Raw genomic sequence first — 27,336 nt, 5'->3', positions numbered from 1 at the left:
AAAATATATTTTTTTAGAGCACAAATTCTTTGAACCAAATTTTTTTTTATAAATGTTAGTATTAACATCACTCTACAGTGTAAGTAACTATTTAACACTAAATCACTCTATCAGACAACCTATTACTATATAGTGTAAGTAACTATTTAACACACAATCACTATATCAGACACTCTATCACTCTAAAGTGCAAGTACCTATTTGACACTCAATCACTCTATAAGACACTCAATCACTCTATCAAACACTCCATCACTCTAAAGAGCAAGTACCTAAGTATTTGACACACAAAAATGTAATGCAGTTTAATAGCTAGGTGAGCTCATTTATGGAAGGCTGAAGTTCTTCACTTAAACTTAAAAAATCTCAACATACCAAAGTTTTTTTATTTTTATTATTATTACGCTATTTAAATGTTAAAAAATTTAGAATTTAATTTATTTAATTTGATTTAATACAAATCATCTCACTTTATATTCAATTTAATGCTTTAAATTTTTCAAAAATATTTTTCATTTTTACAGATTTTGTCGCCCTAATTCAAAAAGAGCTACTTCTTACCTCTGAAATTGCTCAAAGAGAAACAAATGCTACTTAAATATTTTTTCAATAATTTTATTCCTAGTTTTATAACAATAATAAAAAATGAAAAAGTTAAAAATAAGAAAAAATATGTTCAATTAACAATTTTTTTTCGCTCTAAGAAGACCATCAAACATTCTTTATTATAATCAAACTTTATGATTACAGCAACTATAATCAGAGCAGAGCTTAAAATCTCGGACTACTTGATTCTGAAACAAACTCTCAAACTTCTGCGCCACGGTTCCTAAGGATTACATTAGCTACTTGCCAAGACTTCTCAGGTTTACATATATCATAGCAATACAGCTTCATCTAATTTTCAAACCATTTTTTTAATTAAAAAATCAAGCGGAACATTTTTTATTTTGAGAACTTTACTAGTTTGCAAATAAAAATGGTTGCACAAAAAATTATTAATGATTTCTTAGCAAACAAGAAATAATTGTATCTTAGCAACGTATTTTTAATTTCATTGTTAACAAAGCAAAATGACATCAAAGAACACCAAAATGTTTAAGCAATTTGTAAGAAGTTACTTTTGCTTTTTTTTTTTCTTTTGTTGCATCGTCCAAATTTATGAATGAAAAAAACATTAGAATGAGTTCTCTAGTTTTCTTTTTTTTCTCTTTTCTTTTGTCACATCGTGCAAATTTATGAATGATTGAAAAAACATTGAATGAATTCTCTAGTTTTCTTGATGTAAAGTAGTTCAAATAAACACTTACTAATATAAAAAAATATATATATTAAAAATAAAGGTTTTTAAAATTACAGTTGAGTCAAAAAATTTAAGCAATGGCAATTATTTTCTTATAAGATCGCACTTAAACAAGTTTAAAGCGGAAGTGGTAATTGTGGCATCATTTAGTTAAAAAAAAAACTTCAAGCAGAAATGGCATTATTAGAGGCTAAACTTCAAATTTATATCATCCATGAAAATTAAAAAATGGCCAACAAAAATAAAGTTATTCTAAATTTACATGAAGATCTCAAACATCACACTAGTCATTGGCTGTTTAGTTGCAAGCACCAAACATTTCGGTAAGAATTTTTTCTTCATAGATGTTATTACTTTTGTCTAATATTCATTCTAAAAGTATGTACTTACACTAATGCTAATTGCTAATTTTTTTCACAATTGTTTTTTAACGAAGTATTAAAAATCTATTTTTAAGTTTGTAGTTAATTTTCAAGTTTCAACGGGTGTGACTTTGCAGGTGTGAACTTTTAAATAAATTTAAATAAATGCATGTTATACTATTTAGTTTGTCTTAAGCATTTATTTAGCGCGTTCAACAACGCGCTAAATAAATGCTAAATAAATTTTGGCACGTATTTACTTTGAACCGATCAGAAACTCTTACTTGTTCTTTATTCATAATATAAAAAAGTAATGTAATATTAATGTGAGATGAAAAATAAGTTCGTGTCGTCTGCAAACATAATAGTCTTTAACTTTGAGGCTTTATGAAGATCGTTAATGTAAATAAGAGAAGAAGATCTAATATTAGTTCCTGAAAATTTACAGGTGATACTAAATCAACATGTTCAAGTTGATTTCGATTATTTAAATATCTTTTAAGCCGATCTAAAACACTACCACCTGTTCGGTAAATCTTTAGTTTATTCAAAAGAGTTTTGTAATCTATTGTTTAGCCTAATATAACATTATATATAATTTATATAACATTATAACATTAAATTTGTTAAATATTACAATTGGAGCTTCTCAAGGATCCATATTAGAGGGGGTTTTACGTAATGAGGGTGATCAACAGGTTAAGTTTGTTAAGCTTGTCCCCTAACAAATTTTATGGTAAGTAAACTCTTAATATAACTTAAGCGTCATTTCTTCATTGAATTTAGTCGAGTTTTATAAAATTTACTGTAAATGACTTAAACTAAGAGGATTTATTTTATTGTTTTAACTTGTAACATGAGGGAAAAAATGGAGATTTTTTTCAGTTGCTTGGCAAACAATATGTTTTTCTTACAGCATTTCTCAATCTAATTTTAAATATGCAATCCTTTTTTTTCTATAACGTCAAGTTCCAAGAGCATTTTGGTTTAAGTTTCTATTAATTGGGGTACAATTACTAACATTGTCAATAAAAATTTTATTTAAAATTGTATCAACCTAGTACCACATTCACACCGACAATAAAACAAGTTTTAGCAGTATTTTATACACGTTTTATATCTTTTTCATTTACTTCAAATTTAGAAGTGGTTTTAATTCCACATGAAACTATTTTAAATAAAACAACCTCGCGATGTTGTTTCAATAAGACACGACTAAGACGCAGTTTATTTAAGTGCAGGTTTGGTGTGAATGGGGTGTATATCTCAAAAAAAGCGTACTTTTAAAAAGATTTTAAAAAAAATATTTGTTGATAAAAAAAAAAATACTTATAACTTTATTGATGAAAACATTTTTTAAAAGCATGACAAAAATTGGCTTCAATTTTAAAAAATTCAAATTGATACCAATTGACTCTTCTTAACGTGTTTTCTCTTTTTGTGAGAATATTGGAATTTTTTTCTAATGTTAGAAATTTGAATCGGAATGACTTTGAAACTTGAAGTTGTAGAAAAAAAGGTTTGTATTTATTTAAAGTTAAAATGAGAAATACAATTAGAAAAAATACTATTTGCTTGTTAACACAAAAAAAAAGCACAGCTTTTTTATTGACCTAAATAATTAATTCAAATTTTCTTTCTAAAGCATAATAAAGAAAAACGCTTCTTTGTAATAAATGGATCATTGCATAAAATATTCGGTACTTTAGCAGACGTATTTATTACTCTTGAACTAATGTTAGTGGGCATCCATAAAGTACGTACGTTAATTAATTCGACATTACTCTGTTACCTAATATAATATTGATTTTTTTTAAATCGTGAAATTAAATCATTTTGTTAATGAAAAAAGATAAAAACTTTAAGAGAAAGATATAGAACGAGAATCAAACTGCGTACTCGCTGTCTTTAACACCCCCTCCTCTTGTACGCATTTATACGTTTTTGGGCAAATCGGCCTCCCCCTACCTGCGTACGTACTTTATGGAAGACCCTTTATACAAATAACGCTTTGGATCAATGACGCAAATAATTCGGATGCAAATTAATTAACAATTACATTGCGACGTTTGTAACGATAAATCGTTAGCCGGATTAAGTCAACTGTTATGATGTAAATCACGCATCTTTTAACTTACCGCCAACAATTATAATTTTGTTTTTCTGACCATCATAAGTCTTACTTACTTTTCATTGTTTACAAGTTAAAATTTTTTACCGTCACCATCAGAAGAATTTAAACTAAGCCTAGATAATGAACTTCTTAAACTGAAATAATCACTCAAATTATTAAATATTATATCAGACCAACATCTTACATTAAGCAAAAAATTGACTCAGTCTTATAAAATGTAACTCGAGTTTAGGAAGAATATCACGTACAGTCCCTAATCTAACACTAGGTCTTCTTAAATATGCGTACAGTGAGCTGGTGCAAATCTAGATAGAATATGTCTATGCTCTTTATTTATCTGACTCCACAACACTGTGGAAGAAATAGATATAGTTCAAAAAAGTATGAATGAGCAAAACTATATAATTAAATATTGCATAACGTACCTAAAATATAAAAAAATTTAAAAAAAAGTCAGTTGAGAAAATGAATTGTTAAATCATTACGGTATTAGAATTCGAGCAACAGTAGAAGGAAGGGAAATCAAAGCACAACTAACCAAAGAACAATATACGAACGAAATAAATAATAATAAAACCGTGTGTTAGAAACTTTAAATTAATTTTAGAAAAGTACCCACAAATCTTAAAACTTCAAAGTTTTGGAGTTATTTTTATCTCAAAAAAACAGATTTAATGAAAAAAGCAGCATTTAAAAATTGAACGAGCGAAAAGAAATGTAAGTGTAGAACTTTTCATAGCAATGTTATAAAAAAATTTATAAAAAAGTTTATGAAAAATCTTTTTCAGGTTGTCTTTTTTAATACTATTCATAATGTTTTTTCAAACGACAACATTTTTTATATAATAAATATTATAAAAATAAACGATATTGTCAAGAGCGGAGTCTTAGGGGGAGGGGGGAGATCACCCCCCCCCCCCCGCCCCTTAGATACTTTATAAATAATTTTTTTTGTAAATTTATATACTCAACAAAGCATGTTGTTTGAAAACGAAAGTAAATTAGGGAGACTGTTTAAAAGTGATGAGAAATTTTGAAAAATTTGTGCGGCGTAAAAAAAAAAAAATCGAGCTGTTGGGATATCAATATATGACGTAATTTCATAGTTACATAGATTAAAACAGTGAAAGATTAATGTTATATAAAAACTAACTGAAAAATTTTATGATTTAGATCTAAAAAAAGCCCATCTCCCCTACTTTCTTAAAGTCTGGATCCATCTATATTAAAAAATCACCTCCCTTCGTTCCTGAATGATCTGAATCCAGCAAATCTGGAATCCTGCAAAATTGCTCCCCCCCCTTCCCTCCTTTATATTTAAGTTTGGTAATATAACTTATTTTGATTGGTGAATTTTGATCTTGTATCTCGAGGTTTTACTGCAGAGCAAAGAGTAAAAATAACTCTAATGAAACATTAAAAATGTAACTAAACTCAGCTTCAAAATTTGTGTTGTTTTAAGATAAATTCTTTATCACGTCATTACCACATTTTAAAGTACAATAAAAATTTCCTTTTGTTTTACTTTTTTTTTTTTGTCTTTTTATCTGGACACACTTTTTTCTCAAAACTGGTTTAAAAATACATGTTTTGAATGAATAATTTAAAAAATTACCCTCAGCAGGACGTAGATATCGGTGATCACCAATTAATCAAAATTAATTAAAAGTAAAGTTAGTTTAAAGTTGAATTAATGTAAACATCGAAATTGATAAAAAAGGCTTTGGAAAAAACTATTTACGTGCAGTCTTGCAAACTTCAAATCTGAAAATAATATGTATTATTATAATGTAAAATTTTTAATTTAAAATCTATTTAATTATTTACAAACAATATTTACAAGTTTGTTTGAATTTAGCTTGACGTTTTTAGTTATTATAGTTTTTTTTATATAGTTTTTTATGCGACATAAGAGCTAACAATTTTTTTACATTTTATACGTAAGTGTTTATAACAAGTTGTTTTTAAAAATTCTACACTTTTTTTCAGAGTTTTGCTGATTGCTGTGGTGTTTTGGGGTGTCTTTATGATTATCAGTGACATAAGTGAATTCTCTTGTTTAAAGCCCACGTAAGTTTTTTTGCTATTTAAAGAATGGCATAAAACTAAAAAGTGTTTTAAATGTTACATTTATTTTTCGTCAGTGTTTCAAGAAGAAACTCTTTAATTGATATCTACGTGTTTAAATTTTTATAGTAAATCCAATGTTTCAAGGACGGCTCTTGAATGTTAATAGAAATATTTTCGTAATATTAGTCAGATAAAACTTAAAAAAAATACCACTTCCTTTTATACTTCTTCCCAGAAATAAAAAAATGGAGGATTTGAATTAAATAATCTTTCAACTGCGAAGTATAAAATAAATGTTTTAAAAACTATTTTTACTACATTTTTTCTCAATAAATTAAAAAAGATTTTTAAAGAGTGACGTATTAGGTGATGTGCTAAGTTACAGACGTTAAAATTGTATTTACTTTTGTTAAAAAAGTCCCAATAATGACTATTTTAGCATATTTTGCTGTACATTTCAAAACATTTAAACATTACAATAAACTCTTAACATTTTAGGCGTACTTCCACGTTCTTTTTTAAGGTAGTAACGTGGCTCCTTTTAAGAGGAGTCTCTTTGTATAGCTGTGTATACAACATTGTGCGTACAACACGATTATAGAAATAGTAATAAACTTAAAAAAAAAATCATACAGATTGAAATTGCGAATAACTGGTTCAAAAACTTAAATTGAAATCCAAATAAAATTAAAGAGGTTCATTTAACGCTTACTCGTGTTTTTGTGTAAAATTGATAAACGTTAAGAACTTTTTAAAAAAGCTTTTAAAAACATTTTAATAAAGAAAACAGCGCATGGAAAATGTTCAAGAACATAGTAAAACTTTTATATCTATTATGGGGTGTGGCTCTGCTTCCGAAGTAAATACAACCTTTTGAACATTAAAAAAAAATTAGGCTCATAAATATTAAGAACTTTTATTTCAATAAAAAATGGTTTGAAATGAGTGCATCGATCCGCAAAATTTATTAAACGGTTTCTGACGGCGATAAAGGCATTTCAACTTACTTTTTTCAGTGCTTCCCCATGCAACATTAGCATAATTTAGATAACTTTGAATTAATGAGTAATAATATTGAGTTAAACTTTTTTACATAAATATTTTCTGGATTTATATACAATTCCAATATTTTTATAAACTTTTGTACCATTATAGTCGATATGCGTTTTCCATGTGATGTTTTCATCAAGAATAACACTTAAGAACTTTGTTACATTATGTCTTTTTATTTCAACATCATCAATAAAAATTTTAGGCAAACTTCGGGGAAAATAATTTTTTTTGAGATTGGGTAGAAAAGAACCCAACTTGTTTTTATAATGTTAAGAGTTAGTTTGTTGCATTTAAATCATTTGGATATACGTTTAAGTTCATCATTCATAGTATAAAAGAGTTTGTAAATGTTATTATTGGAAAAGAATAAGTTAGTGTCATCAGCAAATACAATACTCATTAAATTCGAGGCTTTATTTAGGTCGTTTATATAAATCAAGAACAATTGTGGTCTCAAAATGCAACCTTGTGGAACGTCATTTGAAATATTTAGAAACTCATTTGGATTATCATTATTGCTGAAAACAAATTGTTTACGGTTGGATAGATAACTTTTGAACCATTTTATTACTTTGCAATTTATTCTATAATGTTTTAGCTTGTGTAGTAAAATTTTATGATCAACAGTATCGAATGTTTTCGAAAGGTCGATGAAAACACCTAATGTATATTTAGTCTTTTCAAAAGAATTAGAGATTTCACGTATAAATCGGATAACTGCATGTTCTTTGGAATTATTGCTTTTAAAACCGAATTGATAGTTTTATTATTAATTATTAGAATAAAGATAATTGTATAATCTATTGTACATAATACGTTCTAGTATTTTTGAAAATGTGTAGAGGACAGAGATAGGGCGATAATTACTGATATTTGTTTATTCACCTTCTTTTAAAATTGGAGTAACCTAAGCAGTTTTTAGTTGTTCAGGAAAAACTCCTTGGCGTATAGATGCTCCATAGACCTTAAATGGGATATCGTTTAAGTATTTAAAACATTCTATGACTATATTACAGTTTATGTCATATGCTCTGGTTGATTTATTTTTTTAAGCGTTTTGAAAGCTTTTTTAAAACTCTTAAAAAGATAGATAACGGGTGACAGCTAAAAAACGAGACTGGATTTAAAGACGCATATCTCTTTAAAGAAGTAAGATAAAACAAAAGGGAAAATTGTCCTAGAAAATATTTTTATTCTAGTTTTTAAATATATAATCAGTTGTTCTCAATTGAACCATTTCTTCTGACGTTATCAACTAGGCCTGGTATAGACTGAGCTAGGCTCCGTATGACCTTAATATCAACTTTATTAAGGCAATACTTGATTCTAGAACGTAATTTTTTAAGATTTTCTGCATGCCAATTATTCTTGTAGACAAGGCTTTTCAAAATACTACAAAAATTTTCGATAGGACGACATTCTGGCAAGTTTGCAGGTGATGATGGCAGTATACCATCTTGGCAATACAAATATAAGAAATCGTCTCCTTGTCTCCTTGTTATAATAAAAATAAAAAAATGAAAAAAAGAGGGGGGAAAAAAAGGAAGGGGTATCGTTGTTATAATAAAAATGAAAAAAAGGAGGTGAGCAGGTGTTTTTAAAAATAAGGGGGTGAGGGGTGAAATGGGGGGGGTGTTTAGCAGGTGTTTTAAAAATAAGGGAGTGAGGGGTGAAATGGGAGGTGTTTAGCAGGTGTTTTAAAAAAACCAGATGGTCGGAGCTATTAGCAGGTGTTTAAAATTGCTAAAATTAATTAAAATTGCTAAAAAAAAGAACATATTCGGTATATGATAAAAAACGCGTTTAAAATAAGTGAAATAAAATGTTGCATATAAATATATATTGTTTAACATATCGCGGTTATTTAAAAAATGGTAAGAAGTAAAGCTACCGTGTCTCATTCGGCGAACTATATAACAGAGGAAGAGAGCAAAAGATACGCTGACGACTTGGTGCGTCTTTTAAAAAACAACGGCGTACCGTTTAGAAAAGTTGTTGAAAAAGAATCCGACGACGTGGACTTTGGTGTAGAAAGAGGACCCGTTGAATTTGAAAGACGATCGGCATTGATGTGCAAAAGAAAAACAAAACAAAAATATAAAAATAACAAACAAAATAGAAAGAGCGGACGAGCTGGAAAGAGCGTATATAAATGGGTATTGACAAAGAAAAATTCAAGGTAATTTACACGATTAGTTATTAAGGATAAATTTAAATAAGTTAGAAAAAATAAAAAATTGATTATTAAAAAATTGCAAAATGGCGCGTACAAAAAAAAATGACAGTGAACGAGTCTAAAGAATTTGTGCGACTTAGAAGCATATATAGGCGACACGGTAGAGAAATTGCAAATCAAAGCTATAAATTAGGTGCACAGCCTCAAGTGGTAGTAAAAAAGTTGGATTGCAAAACAGTTTGGTACGAAAAACGAGCAACAAAACAAAAGTACAAAAATACAAAAAATATTATGAAAAAAGGCGTCGTAGGAAATCCAGTACATAAATGGGTACTAACAAAAAGGTAAACAGCAAAAAAATTTATTAAAAAAATATATTAATCAATACAAAAAATACAAAATATTAATCGCTACAAAAATACAAAAAAATAATATATTAATCATTTGATATATGAATGTTTAATTTATACTTTAGCATGGAAGCCATTAGGTTTTTTTGATCCGGCGGCATACAAGAAAAATATCTTTTAAATGTTTTTAAAAATAACATTACCACTTGTGTTTGCGAATGAAGATAATATATATCTTTTATAGAAATTTGAGCTAATGTTAGTTCACTTGACTTTCGTTTCCATAAATCTTTTTAATCTCACCGATTTTTTTCGTAAAAAAATATTATCACACAGTCGCCTTTAAGTTGTTAACCTTTCATCTACTTTTCATCTTACGACATTTCTATGAAAGTTTGCCAAATTATTTTTCTTAGCGACTGTGACTTTTGCTTATATAAACATTTTTAATGCCCTCGCAAAAGTAAACATCACTGCGATTTTTTTGCGGCTTATTTTTTTAATATTTTTTTATTTACCGATCTATTTTTGAATATCTTTTTTGTCGCCTATAAAAAACATCCATTTTAAAAAAAAAATACAGGAGGTAAAAAATGAACGAAGATCAAGAGAAAGCTTATGTCGCGTTGTTGAACAACAAAAATGTTTTTCTAACAGGAAAGGCGGGAACAGGCAAATCATTCGCCATTAAAATGATATATGAACGTTTTGTAAAGTCGAATAAGAACATTTACGTTACGGCAAGTACGGCCATTGCTGCTCAAATGTATTCCGAGGCGAGCACTGTACACTCGTTTGCCGGACTCGGCTATCGGCTGGAATCTGAAACAACGATTATGAAAAATATGACAGACGTTGTCAAAGAACGATTAAAAAATGTCCATATGTTAGTGATTGACGAAATTTCAATGTTGCCCGTGCACGTGTTAAAAACGCTGAGTATGATTTTAAAAAATATCAAAAAATCTTATTTGCCTTTTGGAGGATGCGTGTTGCTTGTTGTCGGTGATTTTTACCAACTAACACCAGTCGGCGAGGAAACGTTGCTGTTTGAAGACTCGTTTTGGCAAGAGTGTGAATTTGTTAATATAGACCTTGTAAAAAACTTTCGACAAAACAAAGATCTCGTTTTTCAAACGCATTTGAACAATATACGCGAGGGTGTCTTTTGCGAATCCACTTTGGATTTTTTAAGAAAAAGACTAGAGCCTGCAGATAAACATTTAAATCAAAATTACACAAGACTGCGAGTAGTTATGATGGTGGACGAACAACGAATTGAAGTCACACTTCAAACCGAAATGCTCTATGATGTTGTTTTTAGTTGAGCGCCTTTCGTGACAAAGTATTCATCGTATACCTCGTTTTGGTATTTCCTCAGTTCAGGCAAAATCAAACTCAGATTTTTTGCGTTAACTTTTTTTTTAGTATCCATTCTAAAAAATTGATCACGAACCACAAAAACCGTCTCTCCTTTTTTATTAACTCGGGTCACGTTAGGAAAGTGAGCACGTAAAAAAAACTGACCCACCAGCGAATTGTTTATTAACTTTACCTGACTTGGATTCACCAGTATGCGTTTGTTAAAGTCGCTGTTATCGCAAAATACCCAAGTCTTTTTCATCTGGTCGTACTGACTTATCAATCGTACTGTTGCTAAAAAATAGGTGGACATGTTCTTAAAGTCCACATCCGAAAACTGATAAATCCCAGGAGCAAAACAATCACTTGTTATAAATTTAGCCGTCTTTCCCGTAAGTTCATTAAGACTTTTTTCGTTTGCCATTTTTTTGTTGTCGTATACCCTTTCCAATTGTTTTAAATGCTTTTTGATTTTTTTTGTTAAAAGTAGCCCTTTTTATATGATTTTTTTAAATCAATAACGCCATTTGTTGTCAACAACATTTTTTAATCTCGCCGTTCTAATTTAAAAAAAATATTATCACTCAGTTGTTTTTTCAAAAATTTAATTCATTTCGTGTCACTTGACTTTTTTATTTCGAAACTACACCTTTGTCCAAAGAAAATGATAATATTAAACGTATTAAGTTAATGTAAATTGTTTGTTTTTTTTCTTGCTTAAATAAATGTAATATGATATAAAACGACGCACCAAGTCGTCAGCGTATCTTTTGCTCTCTTCCTCTGTTATATAGTTCGCCGAATGAGACACGGTAGCTTTACTTCTTACCATTTTTTAAATAACCGCGATATGTTAAACAATATATATTTTTATGCAACATTTTATTTCACTTATTTTAAACGCGTTTTTTATCATATACCGAATATGTTCTTTTTTTTAGCAATTTTAATTAATTTTAGCAATTTTAAACACCTGCTAATAGCTCCGACCATCTGGTTTTTTTAAAACACCTGCTAAACACCTCCCATTTCACCCCTCACTCCCTTATTTTTAAAACACCTGCTAAACACCCCCCCATTTCACCCCTCACCCCCTTATTTTTAAAAACACCTGCTCACCTCCTTTTTTTCATTTTTATTATAACAACGATACCCCTTCCTTTTTTTCCCCCCTCTTTTTTTCATTTTTTTATTTTTATCATAACAAGGAGACAAGGAGACGTTTTCTTATATTTGTATTGCCAAGATAGTATACGGAAAACCCTGCATGATGATGGCATCATGCAGGGTTTTCCGCTTTCTCAACATAATTCACGTTTTCCTTGTTTAGGTACATGATTACTGTTTTTGCATAGTGAGATGATGCTAAATCTGGCCAGAATACATATGCATCATCTGAATGATACTTATTGATGAATGGAATAAGTCTCTTTTTAATACATTTGTTTAAATAGATTTTTTGATTTACAGCCAGTCCACTTGGTACAAAATAAGGTTGAGAAGTTCCATTTTCAGAAAAAGCAATCCATAGAAGTAATTTCATTTGAAACTTTTGTTTTGTTTGGTATTTAACTGTAGATGAAGTAGATTTTACATCACTAGTATAAAATATATCATTTCCATTGATACTGGAGTGATTTAACGTGAAATAAGACTCATCGTCAATGATTGGTTTACGATTTTTGAATTTCTGACACAATCGACTGCACTTAGTTCTAGCTGCTGCTTTTTGCTGGTCAGAGCGTTTTGGAATCGTCATTTTTTTTCTTGATTTAATATTTGTTCTTTTTTTTTTAATGTTTTACTAATGTGTTGCTGAGTACAGTTGAACTATTTAGCTGCCTGTCGTAGAGAAACTCCGTCTTTATAGTCAAACATGAGTTTGAGCCTTTCAATGTTTGTCCTGGTCATTTTTTTAGCTTTTACTCCACTTCCTTGAACTCTTTGGTGCCCAGACTCTTTGGTACCCAGATTCACTTTCAGCGCGTTTAATTATCTTGTAGATAGTACTTTTAGGTATATTTTCAACTTTAAAGTGGTCATAAGTGAACTTTTTACCAGAATTTTTGTAATTTAAATAAAATTCATGCACACGTTTTCTAATCTCTTCTTGTTTTGAGTATATTTTTTTATTCATTTTTCTATAAAAAATAAAAACACATAAAATATTTAATGACTAGAATAAAAATACCTTCTAAAACAGTTTTCCTATTTTTAAAATCTTATTTCTTTAACGAGATATGTGTCTTTAAATCCAGTCCCTTTTTTTAGTTGTCACCCGTTAAATCGTTGGAACTAGTTCAATTATTCATCTGTAAAAAATCTCTAAATGATTAAAAAATTTCTAAATGTACTAAAAAATCTCTAAATGTAGCATTTATATAAGGAATTTTGTTTTTTAGTTTGGGACCGATGTCAACAAAAAATTTATTGAATTCATGAGCTATAGCTCTTGATTTGCATCAACTCTTGTTTCTTATTAACTGTAATCGTTTTGGGGAGGAAACCTGAGCATCTTTTTTGTCTACCACTAATTTCATTCATTAATTTTTTTGTCTACCACTAAATTCATTCTTGTTGTTATTTGGAATAAAACTGTTCTTTTTTAATGAAACAGCTTTTTGCCTTTAAAAAATACATGTTAAACTCCAAGATGTTAAAAATTAAATTTAAATTTCAAGTGTCCTGAGGCATATTTTGAAAGCCTATACAGGCTCAGAATAAGTAGAAATATGAGCCATCCGATTCGCTGATTTTGAAAAAGAGGCAAGTGCGCTTCAGTTGAAAAATATAAATAAAATCTAAACAAGGAAATAAATTTCTGTTATTATTACAAAAAATTTATTTTATTGTAGTAATCTTCAGGGCACCCAAAAGGTATCAAAACCTATTTGTACAAGAGAATTTTTACTCGTAAAAATATCAAAATTTCAATAAAATTTATCTTGGTGATAGGAGTTTTATCAGTTGTTAATTTAAAGAAATGGAAAAAAAAATGTGTTATAGTAAAAAATATGCAGTTGTATTAGACTTACTGTCCAGTGGGCAACGGACTAAAAAAAGACGTTTTTTGAACGTTCAAAAGTCCATCAAAACGTTCAAAAGACTTCAAAAGACGTTCGAAACGTTTAAAAGACGTTCAAAAGAACTTTTTTATATTAATTTAAAGAAATGGAAAAAAAAATGTATGTGTTATAGTAAAAAGATCTATAAATGTGTTTCTCATTAAAATATAACGTTCTTGGCGTTGCATAGTGGGCCAGGTGGTGAACAAAACCTCAAAAATCGATTGCGGTTTCATGTAAAATAAATTACTTTTTTTTTTTTTTTTTTTACAAAAAAGCGTTAATTTTTTCATTTTTATCCTTAACTTTAGTAAACAGTAGCTTTAAGAAAATACGTTTATGCGCAATTAGTTTTCGTAATTTAACTATTTAATAATGCAACTTAATGAAAATAATATAAAGAAAAGATCATTTGTAACACATTTATAAACTGGCTTTATAATAACGAGGTAAGTTTATAACATTTAATACCTTTATTTTGTACAAAAAGTGTCAAATAAATAAGAGAACCTACGAGAACCTATATCGAGTGCTTCAGATAGTAAATGCTATGACCTATTAGAACTATTTACATTGCCCCTAAAGAGCTCTTGAGTTTATTTGACATTTTAAAGGTACGAGTTTCAGGTCGTATTATTTGCTTGAAATCGAAATGTTTATTTAAAAAGTCATGTTTTTTATTCACCCAAACAAAAATACATGTTATTTTATCTCAATACAATTCAATGCACATAGTACTGTTTGAACAATACTTTTTTTTGTTTTTTATTTTAGTTATAATATAAAAATTGGTGAGATTCATACACTTATAAGACAAAACAAAATAGTGCCTATTGATAAATCTTTTTTTTTCCACCAGTATTAACTCTCCTAGTTTCAATAGATATTAAATTAAAAGATTGAGTGTAAAAACTTTATAAAAGTATATCGTAAAAAGTGGGTAGCTTCAAACAATGATATTAATCATTTTGAGAAAAGCAATGAATACAATACGCTAGATTCTACATTTAATGAAGTTGGAAGACCCTGTTGCTCTTTTGAAAACTCTTGCAACAGAACAAAAAAAAGAAAGCTTTTTACTGGCGCTGAATTACTTCATGCAACAAAATTGAAACATAAGAAAGAGTTTAAGTACGAGACTGCTAAAAATATTTTCTGAATTTTAGATGATTAACCCGTTGAAATTCCTAAGAAGTAATCACCGAATGAGGGTCTAGCATTGATTGTTGGTGATGGTATATGAAAATTAACATACCAGCTTTTACGAAATGGCCCTGAAGAAAAAAGCTGACCATGTATCCTTTATGTAATGATATACGATTTTCAAAAGCTAAATGCTATCCCAAAAAGATTTAAGTAGATGAGTATACAGTAAACATATCACTAAAAGACCTTCTGATGCACACTCTTGAAAGGCAGTGTGACGTACAGGCTCCTGCACTAATCACAATGTTAAAGGAACTAACTAAACTGACATTTAGATGCAAGGCTGGGTTTAATGGTGCTATAGGGCAAAGTGTTTACAAGCAGATTAGCTATAATGAAAACATTGAAAGAAATCTAAAGAATGAAAAGTGTTTTGTGGATTTTATAATAATGAAAACGTTGTAGTACAGAGAAACGAAAAACCATCATCAACTGCATATTGTCGACCAGTTAAATTTTCATTTCAATAGGAAACTTAGAATGTTGTGGAAGAAAAAAAAAACTATCGATTCCGAAATTGAGAAATGTAATATTATTAACATTATTTTTCGCTGGAAAAGAAATAGCTGTAAAATGTTTTATTGAGCTGACCATGATAGATGGTAAAATTCAATCAATTTTATCAACTACGACAAACTCAACACAGTATTGTCTAGTTTGTGGTTTATCTTCCAAAAACATGAATAATAGGGTGGAGTGAATTTTAGTTTTTTTTACAATTCGTTTAGCCTGGGTGTGCAAAAGTTGTCTATTCATTTCAGAAATACTCTGGAAAAATATCAATGCTCTAGGAAATTATCTTGAGGTTCCTCAAGACCTTTAACATTTTAATGGGTCCCTAATATTATGTAAAAAAAAGTTTTTCAAATGTATGTCATGTTGGGTCTCAAAAGAAGCAAAATTTTATAAAAATTTCAAAAATAACAATTATTTTTTAAAAAAAGATTGTTATTTTATAGTTTATTGCAGAAAAAATGACCTTTTAAACTAAAAATGAAATAAGTTTATTTTTTTTAATTATAATTTCAAAAAAAATCTTAAATAATAATATTTTTTTTACACAATATTAGGGACCCATTAAAATTTTAAAGGTCTTGAGGAACCTCAAGATAATTTCCTAGAGGATTGATATTTTTCCAGAGTATTTCTGAAATGAATAGACAACTTTTGCACACCCAGGCTAAACGAATTGTAAAAAAAACTAAAATTCACTCAACCCTAATGAATAACTTAGAGAAGGTGTTGAATTTAGGCACCGATAATATAGAGTTTAAATATGGTTTATCCAGCCTACACGCTTGGATAAACTTTTTTGAGCTAATACTGCATATTGGATATAAAAAAGGAAACTGGAAAATGGTAGGCTAGAACCGTAGCCGATAAAATAGCGGTGCAGCAAGTAAAGTGCCAAATTCAGACCGATTTTATGAACCAATTGGGATTGGTTGTGGATATTCCCAAAAGTGGAGGATCGGGTCAAATTTTATATTATATAAAATATATATTATTTATACATATAATATTTTAAAATATAATATACAACTTTTTAAATTTTTAGGTACTAGTAACAATGAAATCCTGCCCGCAGAGCTTTTACCAACTATAAATCAACTGCCGAAAAAGTTGATGGAACTCTTATATATAGTTTTTATATTATTTTAGTCACTTTGTCATCGGGGTATGAAATAGATACTATAAGTTTTTTGCATAACCACTCTAAAACTATATATATCAAATTGTTCATGGTACTATATGCCACAATCTGCGCACAAAACTTTTGCAAATTGCAAGACAATTCCTTCCAATCGGAATAATGTCAGAAAATGCCCTAGAGGCGCGAAATAAAGACTTCAAGAACTTTCGAGAACAAACCAAGATTTGATTAATGGGCTTCTTGAATCCAGTGATCTTGTAATGACATCACTTTGAAAACTAAAGTTAAATAATAATCAAAATTTGCATAAATTTCTGAGTAAAGTTCTAGAGTTAATGAGAGAATCAGCTCCGTAATTTGACGATTAGTAATACATAAATTAGTACAAACTTTGGTTTCTCTAATCTTTGCATTTTTCAAATCATAATCATTTTTGGTATAAAAAACTAAAAATGATGTCATTCAGAATATGTGTGTGTGTGTGTGGGGGGGGGGGGGCATTGTATTTTAAAAATAAAAAAAATATAATACTTTAGACTAGATTATAATTATTCTATAGACTTGACATTTCATGATAAAAAATCTTTTTATTTAAAACGTGATGAGCGTTTTATGAAAACTTGAACTAACTCAAGCATAAAAAATTATAAATCAGTGTTTTTTAAAGCTTTTTAAATTATTTTCTGTTAATGCAATAATTTAGTTAAAACTAATAATAAAAGTAAAAATTTCTTAACTTAAGGTAGTTATTTGGACATTAAAAAAACTTTAGTAAAAAAAAAATATGAAAATAATTTTGTTTACCATAAATCTAATATCCGGCCAACTGTGCGTTGAAGCATGCTCAAATACAAAGTTCATATGCAGTCTTTTTTATGTCCCGTGCTCACTGGGTGGTGAAGTACTTTTATACATACAAAATTTATACATCTGCAGTTTTTACAGACTACTTGTAAAGTACTTTATTTATGATTATAAAGAGTTGAATATTAAAAATCAAAAAGAAAATTTGCACTGATTGCAAAACTAGCTTACATATGTGAATTTAAGAATTCTGACGAGATTTTATTTTCAAATTTTTAAAAAATATATTTTTTACCACGCGACTCTAATAATAAATCATCATCCTTAAACTATTAAAGTCTTTACGAAGATTTAAATTTGGCAGGTTACATTCACTTATATAAAAGTTTATTATTTTGGTATTAGTTTGGCAGGCTACATTCACTTATATAAGAAGATGACTATTGGATATTAAAACTTTGAAATTTTAAAAAAAGAAGTGAAATTTATGTTTTTGCTAAGCAGTAGTTTTGTGTACATATAAACACTGATATTACTAGCAAGAATAAACACTGATATTACTAGCAAGAAAAAGTACCAAAGTCAAAAAAGTTAACAAATAAAGCTGGGTCATATATGGCATCAAAAAAACGCAAATTATTTTGGCACTTTTTTGTATTGTAATAATTGAATAAAAGTAATGAAGAAAAGACAAGAAAGTTATTAGAAATAACCTAAAATGGCTTTAGTTAAGTTGTACCTTTGATGGATTAGTTAATAATAAAAAATTGTATTTAATGTAGTAAAATTATCTGAGGTCCATAAATATTCGATAAAAAAGATTTTTTTGATTATAGCAAAAAGTTATTACATATTAAACACTTTTAATTCATTTTTCAAGTGCTAACAAATTTTTTTTTGTTCTCCAAAAGTATTTAATGTAAAATAGTGTTAAATGATAACATGATAAATATAAATTTCAAACTTGTATAACCTTTCATTTAATATTATTTACTACCAATTGCTGTTAGAGGTTAATTTTTCATTTTTTTACCAAGTATAGAATACAATAACCAGTATTTTGTTCACTTTAACATTTATATTTAACAAATATGTTTTGTATGTAGAAAATTTTTAAATAAACTTTCGAGAAGAGTTTGCATGTATACAATTTTTATTTTTCTACCTCTTTACCCTTAGTTCTCCATTAGGATGTGGTACATTAAAAGTTATTCCATTTGGTAACTAATTTATTATACAAAAAAATTCTTAGGCAAATCATCAATTTTTTCTAATGTTTTTAATGCTAGAACGTTTTGTTATCTGTTCAGTACTAGATGATCCTGCGTTTGAAGCTAAATTTGATATGTAAAAAGATCTGTAAATGTGTTTCTTATCAAATGTAATGTCCCTGTTCTATGAAGCATACTCAATACAAATTTTACACAAAGTTGTACCAACCTACTAGTGAAGTATTTAAATATGCAAAGTGTAAGTCTTAAGCTGGAACAGGGGTTGCTTTAAGCTTGTTACTGCATTTTTATACCAACTTGTTAATTATTCAAGTTGAACAGATAGGTTTTTGCAAAAAGAAATCTCTTACTGATATTTTACAGAACTAACTTGCACATTCTGTGTGAACCTACAAACTCTAAAGAAGTTGCTTTTTAATCTAAATTTAACAATGAAAAATATTGATTTTTTTCATTTAAAAAAAATAATCTTTTTCATTAATTAACTCTTATAAAAAAAACCACCCTTAAACCATTAAACATTTTGTAAAAACTTAGAAAATCTGGCAGGGTATTTTAACTTATAAATAAATAAGATTAAAATTAGATATTAAAAATCTATTTTAAAATTTAAAAAAAGAAGTGGTATTTATTTGTTGTTCTGCTGAGCAGTTTTTTTTTACACTTATATTTAAGTATTGACATCACTAGCTAGCAAAAAGTAGTGAAGAGCCAATAAAATTAAACCAAATAAAGGTGAATTATGGCATTTGTGATAAAAAGGAAATTCATCAAAACCAAATTTTATATTTGAAAAAGCAAGTTTTCAATAAAAATTTATAAATACTTCTTCAAATTAAAATATGACACATTTTTATTTTGATATTTTTATACAAGAGGTATCAGCAGAAATTCAAAAAAAGCACACTTAATTTTATTGGTTATACTAAATTAGAAAACACATAAAAAACTATTCATAAAAAATATTTTTAATTTTTCGAAAAATTAAAAAATTGGAATAAAAATGTATTCTGAAAATGTAAATTTTATGGGTAGTTTTGTTATGCATTTTTTAATTTGGTATAACCAATAACAAATTCATGTTGTTGTTTCAACTTCAAAATTCAATACATATAAAATACATGTTTGTTGATATATAGCTGTTAACCTGAACAAAATATTGGTTATTGTATTCTATAAATCGTAAAAAATGTCTACCCTCTAATAGCAGCTGATGGTAATTAACATCACACAAAACAAAAAATATTGATAAATTTTATTTTATCATATAAACTTGTCTTATATTCAATTCTCCTGAAGAAATTAAATGTAAGACAAATTTATATGATAGATAAAATAAAATTTATCAACGTTTTTTGTTTTGTGTAATATTAATTACCATCAGCTGCTATTAGAGGGTAGACATTTTTTACCATTTATAGAATACAATAACCAATGTTTTGTTCAGGTTAACCAACATTTTGCTCAGGTTATATATGAACAAACATGTATTTTATATGTATTGAATTTTGAAATTGAAACAACAACATGAATTTAAAAGAAAATAACCATATTTATGCGGTTTTCTATATTGATTATTATTTTTTGATGTGTTTAGATTAAAAAAAACTGAAATTTTAATTAAAATTCACAATTTTAATATAAAAATATAACAATTTAATGATAAAGTGGCAAATTATGGTAAATTTACGTTTTACAGCTCACAAAACATGTTATTAAAAAAATGGCTTATAAAAAAAAACCTAATATTTTGTTGGATATCCATTATTTTTAATTACTGCAGCGATCTTTCGAGGCATTAAGTCCACTAAATTGCCCAAATCTTCAGTGCTGATCACGTGAAACCAGGACTTAATTATGGCTTCTATTAATTGTCGCTTTTTCCCAGGTTTGTCTTTCCTTACAAGTTCTTTCAGTCGAGACCACAGGTTTTCTATCAGATTCAGGTCTGGACTGTTTCCAGGCCACTTCAAAACGTTTATCTTTTTGGCTTTAAACCAATTTTTGACAGTTTTTGCGGTGTGGCATGTAGCACTGTCCTGCTGGAAGACACAGGTTTTTGTTTTGCCCTGAAACAAATCATTAATCGATGAGAGTAATTTGGCTTCTAATATGTTTTCTTTATATTTTTTGGCGTTTAAAATACCATCCACAATGTGGATACGACCCACAGCATCTCTGGTCATGCATCCCCACATCATTACACTTATGGAATGCTTCATTGTAACCAATGTGCACTTAGGTAAAAGATCTTCACCGGGCTTTCTTCTCACATAATTGATTCCATCACTTCCAAAAATGGAAATCTTGCTTTCATCACCCCAATAAACTCTGCCCCAGCCTTCCTTTGTCCACTCCTTGTGTTCTTTTGCCCAAATCAAACGATTCTTTTGCTGTTTTTTTTTTTTTAATATGGTTTTTTTCTGGGTCTTCTTGCTTTTAAACCATTTTCAAAAAGCCTTCGGCGAATTGTTCTTGAACTAACCGAAACTTCGCCGGCCTCTAAATCATTTTTAATTTCAGCTGAACTTGCTCTTCGGTTCTTAGCTGCTAGCCTCATTATCATCCTGTCATCGTTGGCAGTTATCTTCTCAATTTTTCCATTTTTTGGAATATTTTTGAAGGTATTGGTTGCCTTAAACCTTTCGCACACCTTCCTCACTCCAGATTTTGTTGCTCCATTTCCCAACTTTTTGGCGATTTCCATGTACGAATAACCTTCTCCACGTAATGTAACAGCTTTGCATCGCTTTGTAGGTGACCAGTGTCCTTTCGCCATTGTAAATAAAAGGACAACTTTAAAAAACACTAAAACTTCAAGAGCACTGTCGACTTTTCACCAGCAATTGTTGAAACTCAACTAAATGACTACAAAACAATGATCTTGCATTTATAGCTTAAAAGATTTATGGATAAAAATGTTAATTAATAACGTAATTAACTATTAGTCATCACAATAAATAGACTAATTTTCACAAAAGCACAAAAATAATGAGATATTCACCTTTTACTAGAGAAACCCATTAGCAGAGCAATGACTCATATTTGACACCAATTAATAATAATAATCCATAATTATGTTTAAAATTGATATAAACGATTAAAATTTGCAATTTCCTATAAGCCAAATAATAGATGACGTGGTTTAAATATAAAAATAAATAACTAAATCCACCAAACGCATGATATGTCAACTTTTCTAAGAAAAATGGTAAAAATTATAGGGGTGTCCATTCCTATGGTCATAGTGTATGTTAACAGTTTTTTGTGTTTCTAAAACTTTACCTTTAGTTGACGTAAAAAAGACATGCATATGAATGTCTTTATAATGTAAATATATACTATACAATACTAACTCTATACTAAAAAAGACATTTATATGAATGTCATTTTTACGACTTAGAGTTATAAAACCGTTAAAAAAGCAAACTACATTTTTTAAATCTTTATTTTTAAGATAATATTTTTTGTGATTAATTATTTTCTGTAAATTTTTGATTTGTGAAGTTTTGTAAAAGCGTAAGTAAATAAACTAAAATAAAATAAAATAAAATAAAATGAACAAAATTTGATAGAAAAATCATATATTTTGTTATTATTATTTGATATTTTATGTGATTATTCATTTTCACTTTTATTATTCAATACGCTTTTTGACATTTGTTTTAATTTTAAACATAAACTTCCTTTCAAATGCTCTTCCGCGGTGCTCTGTGATAAGATCTTAAAGGCTTCTTGAGGCTAAAATAAAGAAATTGAAAAAGGTAGTTAATTATGTAATTAAATATCAGGCTTTACTATAAGGTAGGCCAATCACCTTTACTGAAAAAAATGATTTACTTTGCATTAAAGTTAAAATATGTATTCACTAATAACTGATGCACCTCTAACTAGTTTTACTTTCATATTTTCTGTTCAGATTGCAAAAATCAAGAAGTGAATCCGGGAATGTATTTATCTAATAAACGACCATGAAACCAAGTCTTGCGGTTCTAGATGACGCGAGAAAAAAGGTTTATTGGAAATTCCCATTTCAAACAAATAAACGGTAGACAACTTTGTTACTAAAGCTATTGGTGGCTCTATTCAATTGCAAACCAGTGTGATCAATGTGTTGATATTTGAGTGTAGGGATGTATCAGCCCATTGTTGTTTCTAAATGAATAAAATATTTTTAACAGATGGAAAGTTACAAACAACTTTATATGTACCAGCAGACACAAAACAATTGTTTTCTTTAGATGAATTAATTCTTTCAGCAGGTATTTAGTTACATATTACTGTGCATATATCAGCAGATTTAGTTCATGTGTTGTCTCAAATTGAATCAGTGGATAACATTGTAGTTAGTCGGTTTTTCGTATTGAGATGAACTAAGTAAAGCAGTGTCAACAGCAACAACATCTGAAGAAGCAACAATGTTCAAAAGCCAACTTCGGGAGTTACATTGTAGCTCTATCAGTTAATTTGACAGAGAACAAAAAAAGCAGAAGCGACGTTTTATATATCATTAGCATAATAAAATTAGCATTTATGAGGTTGACTTTTAGCGGTTATCGCAAGCGAGTGACTGACAATTTTAGCTATAGAGAAAACTTTCTAGAACTTGTGGCAATGCAGGCACGTTTTGATCGTGCTTTGCAAGACCTTCCTCGGACTCTTGCAAAACAGGTAAAGTATGCGAGTTCGACAATACAGAATGAATTGATACAACTAATGACTTTCTCAATCAACTTATTAACAGAACAAAAGGGTGTCCATTAGGGTTATGACTTTTTTTCAACCCCATGCTTCTGTACTGTAGTTTGATGAACTTTTACCTAAAAAGCACGAAATGAACTGATTTTTGCATATATTTTGAAAAAAGCTCACCCCGCCATTGAAAAATTGATTTTGAAATAAGTACGACTATGTGTTCCTAGTGGGCACAAGGCGTGTTTATAACATTTAAAACACGTATTAAAACGCGTTAATACATATTTTAGGCGTTTAAAATACGTCTTGTGCCAACTGGGTTGCATAGTTGTTATTGCGGCCCACTGGGTTACGTAGATGTTATCTTGTTCCCTCCCACGCTCTCATGTGCAGAGGTTGCTTGAATATAATCACTTAATCTCACTTTTTCCAATTGCAGATAATTCGTCATGAGTTTTGTTTATGAAGCACCGAGTATGCTGCAACACTACAGGATAAGACTTAAAAAACGTTGTTAACTTCAATCAAAAGCCCAATAACTACAACTTTTTGCGTTTAAATTGGCCATTTTTCACTTTAATTTGTGTGTGTGTGTGTGTGTGTGTGTGTGTGTGTGTGTGTGTGTGTGTGTGTGTGTGTATATATATGTATATAATATTTAAAAACTTTATTTCGAGTTGATTTTTACAAGATTAGTTTTAATTGACGCTAAAACTAATTTAAATTAACCCATTTAGCTTTATAGACAGTACACACATATAATACACACATATAAATGTCATAAAAAATTACAGTTGTTTCATTAAAAAAAAATAATATCATAATAAATTACAATTGTTTCAATAAAAAAATATATATATATTTATAATAATGCAATTTTTGTTAAAGATATAAGTCATTATAAAATAAAGCAAAATTTTAAAAACGACAAATTTTGCAAACGCAATTATTACCATACCAATTCTTAATATGAATTTTGAACAATCTCAAGACTTTTTGCCGACATAGTCTCGTTATTTAGAGTGTTCCAGAGCGAGGTAGCTCTATATAACGTACAGGATTTATCATTATATAGGGAGCCTTAAGGAGGTAGAATCAGTTTTTTGCTACAACGGAACTTATACGTAAGATTTTTCATAAATATTGGATTTAGACAATTAATATATTTAAAAGTTTCCATCATAAGAAATCTCAAATTTCTTAGATGGATTCTTGGACTATTATCAAAATTTAATAATTCATCCAGAGACAAATCAAATCTTTTATAGACTATGCTTACAGCTTTTTTATGAGTTTTATTTATTTGTTTGTCATCTTTTTTTGAACAAAACATCCAAAATTAAAGGACAATAAGAAAAGTTAGACAAAATAAAAGCATTTAACAGCAAAATAGATTTATCACGAGATAAAAAATTTCTTATGCGTAAAAGAGCAAAACGTTTACCATAAGCTTTACTGCATAACTGTTTAATGTGTTCCACAAACTTTAGATCTTTATCAATTGTTACATCAAATAGTTTTATCTTATCGGAGGCAATAACTTTTATATTACCTATTTTTAGCGATAGATTTATTGTGTTTTTTAAGCCAACTAAAAGAAATTGGAACCTATCTGGGTTAGCAACGATTGAGTTTAACTGAAACCAATTGATGGTATTGGCTGCTTCTTTTTGCAAACAAAAAATAACCTTCTCAAAGCTATAATCACAAGCATAAATAGTGTTAACATAAGCAAAATTACAAAGTATTTTTAATGAATGAAATATATCATTTATAAAGGTATAGAACAAAGTAGGTCCAAGGGTTAACCCTTAAGGCACTCCAGATAATATATCCACCCAATTTGAGGCAGAAACACCTATTTCAAACCTTTGCTTACGACCACAGATATAAGAGATAGCAAGGACTTTATTTTGAAAAACCATAGGCGTCTAATTTAGCAATTAGTAAGTCATGCGCGATAAAATTGTACGCTTATTAGTACATTCATGCAGCCAATATGTCAAAACTATGACTTGGATGCTATTTTTTAAATTTAAACAAAAAGGAAGTCATTCTACAACTAACGTTAAATGTAATAAATTTATATAAATTATTACGTATCTATAACTATATTGGTGGTATCTATAACCCAGAAAAAGTTTCAGAAATAATAAAATTTCTTTTGTATTTGTTTTGTCTTTTTTTCCTCCTTTCCCCAACCATTTTTTTTGGTTTTAATTAAGTTTTTTTAATATCATGTTAAATGTATCAGCTGTAAAAATAATTTAAAGATTGTTTTATAAAAGATTTTTAAATTTATATCTAGAAAGAAGTTTAAAATTTAGAATTTTAAAATTTATATCTAGAAAGAAGACGCAATGCACTTCTGTAGACAACGTAATATTTCTAAAAACACACAAAACGGGTTCAACAACAATCGCTAACGTGATGTACAGATATTCAAAATCAAATCGTTTAAAAGTAGCTTTACCGGGGTGCGATCACAGGTTTTGTTTTCCATATAAATTCACAGAGAACTTTCTTTACAATCACAAAGTAAACGACACGTACAACATGCTATTTCATCACGCAGTTTTTCACAAACAAAATATGATTAAAATACTGGATAAAGGTAATACAAAAATTGTAACCATTTTGAGGGAGCCCTATTCGCAATTTGACTCAGCAGCACAATATTTAAATTTTAGAATAAACTACAAATTAAGTGGAGAATCACCTGTTCTCGATGAACTTTTTAAAATGTCTGACGAAGATTTAACTGCATATATAAAATCTCAGAAATTCGATGGTTACGGTGCTTATTCCTTAACAAAAAATCCAAACGCATTTGATATGGGATTTGATCCATGGAACGAAACAAGCGAATATATCAAAACCGTCTTAAAAACAATTGAAGATGATTTTAATCTAGTAATGATAACAGAGTATATGGCAGAGTCGTTAGTTTTGCTTAAAAACGAGCTCTGTTGGGATTTCAAAGATATAGCTTTTTTTCATCACAATGCTAGGTTGACAAAAGAGATAAACACAAACCATGTTCAGAACATTAAACAACGTGTTTTAAATTGGAACAAGCTTGATGTCGCCATTTATGACTATTTTAATAAAACTTTTTGGGAAAAAATAAAAAACAGCGACAACAGTTTTAAATCAGATGTTGAAAAACTGAAAAAATTTAATTATTTATCGCAACAAGAATGTGCAACGCTGCTGAACAACGCAACAGTTACTCAAACCGCAACCTTGTTACTATCAGACTTTAAAATAGCGCAAAATTTCGAAGATTTTTGTTCTGACTTGCTAATTGATGAAGTTCTTTTTACAAATGTTTTAAAAAAAGCAAAAGATAAAAACTTGTGAGAATTTTCAATAAACTAGGTAGGAAATCAACTGCAGCAATTATAAAAACTTATTGCAAGAAAAATAGCTGCTTTACAGTAAACCTTTTTAATAAACTTTATCAAAAGCTGTTTTATCAACAAGGTTAAATTATGTTTTACTCTAACCAAGTTTAGAATTTTTTGCAAAATCACGTTCGTAATTTGCTAAATTATGAAACCTTTATTTTATGTTATTTTCATGACGTAAGAAAAGCACTGTAAATGAAATTTTTATATTTTAATTTTTCATACTTTTTACACCTTTTACATACAATTAAAAAAATTAAAATTATTTGAAAAAATAAAAATGTATTTACACTATTTTATTTACAAGTTTTATCTCTATAAATAAACAATGTTTAAAAACTAAACAATTAAATTTGTCGTTTTTGCGCACAGTAATCCATCATGCCATAATAAATTTTAAATAATTGCTGATAAGTTGGATGCATAATACTAAAAAAAAAAATTAAAAATGAGACTTGAA

At 28.6% G+C, this 27,336-nt stretch overlaps 2 protein-coding genes across 6 annotated transcripts in view; one reads left to right on the top strand and one right to left on the bottom strand.

Annotated features, from left to right (window-relative positions):
* Nucleotides 1-1,040: 1,040 nt before the first annotated feature.
* Nucleotides 1,041-27,220, top strand: LOC101241300 (galactose-3-O-sulfotransferase 4). Of its 4 annotated transcripts, XM_065803848.1 has the most exons (4): nt 1,041-1,109; nt 1,403-1,626; nt 5,789-5,869; nt 25,815-26,970. In XM_065803848.1, the coding sequence occupies exons 2-4, from the start codon at nt 1,532-1,534 to the stop codon at nt 26,827-26,829; spliced, it is 1,191 nt and encodes a 396-aa protein (XP_065659920.1). In that variant the 5' UTR covers nt 1,041-1,109; nt 1,403-1,531; the 3' UTR covers nt 26,830-26,970. The 4 variants fall into 4 exon arrangements, with proteins under 4 accessions (XP_065659920.1, XP_065659921.1, XP_065659919.1 ...); XM_065803849.1 differs by lacking the exon at nt 5,789-5,869; XM_065803847.1 differs by lacking the exon at nt 1,041-1,109 and having other exon boundaries at nt 1,224-1,626; nt 25,815-27,220.
* The window catches only part of LOC100204563 (uncharacterized), a 42,406-nt gene continuing 42,142 nt past the window's right edge, over nt 27,073-27,336 (bottom strand). For both annotated transcript variants that reach the window (XM_065803844.1, XM_065803845.1), the window contains one exon: nt 27,073-27,305. The gene's annotated coding sequence lies outside the window, so the exon portion shown is untranslated. The remainder of the gene's footprint in view (nt 27,306-27,336) is intronic.

The sequence above is a fragment of the Hydra vulgaris genome, chromosome 08, assembly GCF_038396675.1.
Source record: "Hydra vulgaris chromosome 08, alternate assembly HydraT2T_AEP".
NCBI lineage: Eukaryota > Metazoa > Cnidaria > Hydrozoa > Anthoathecata > Hydridae > Hydra > Hydra vulgaris.
Note: the sequence above shows the minus strand (reverse complement) of the source record. Positions and strands in the feature narration are given on the sequence as shown.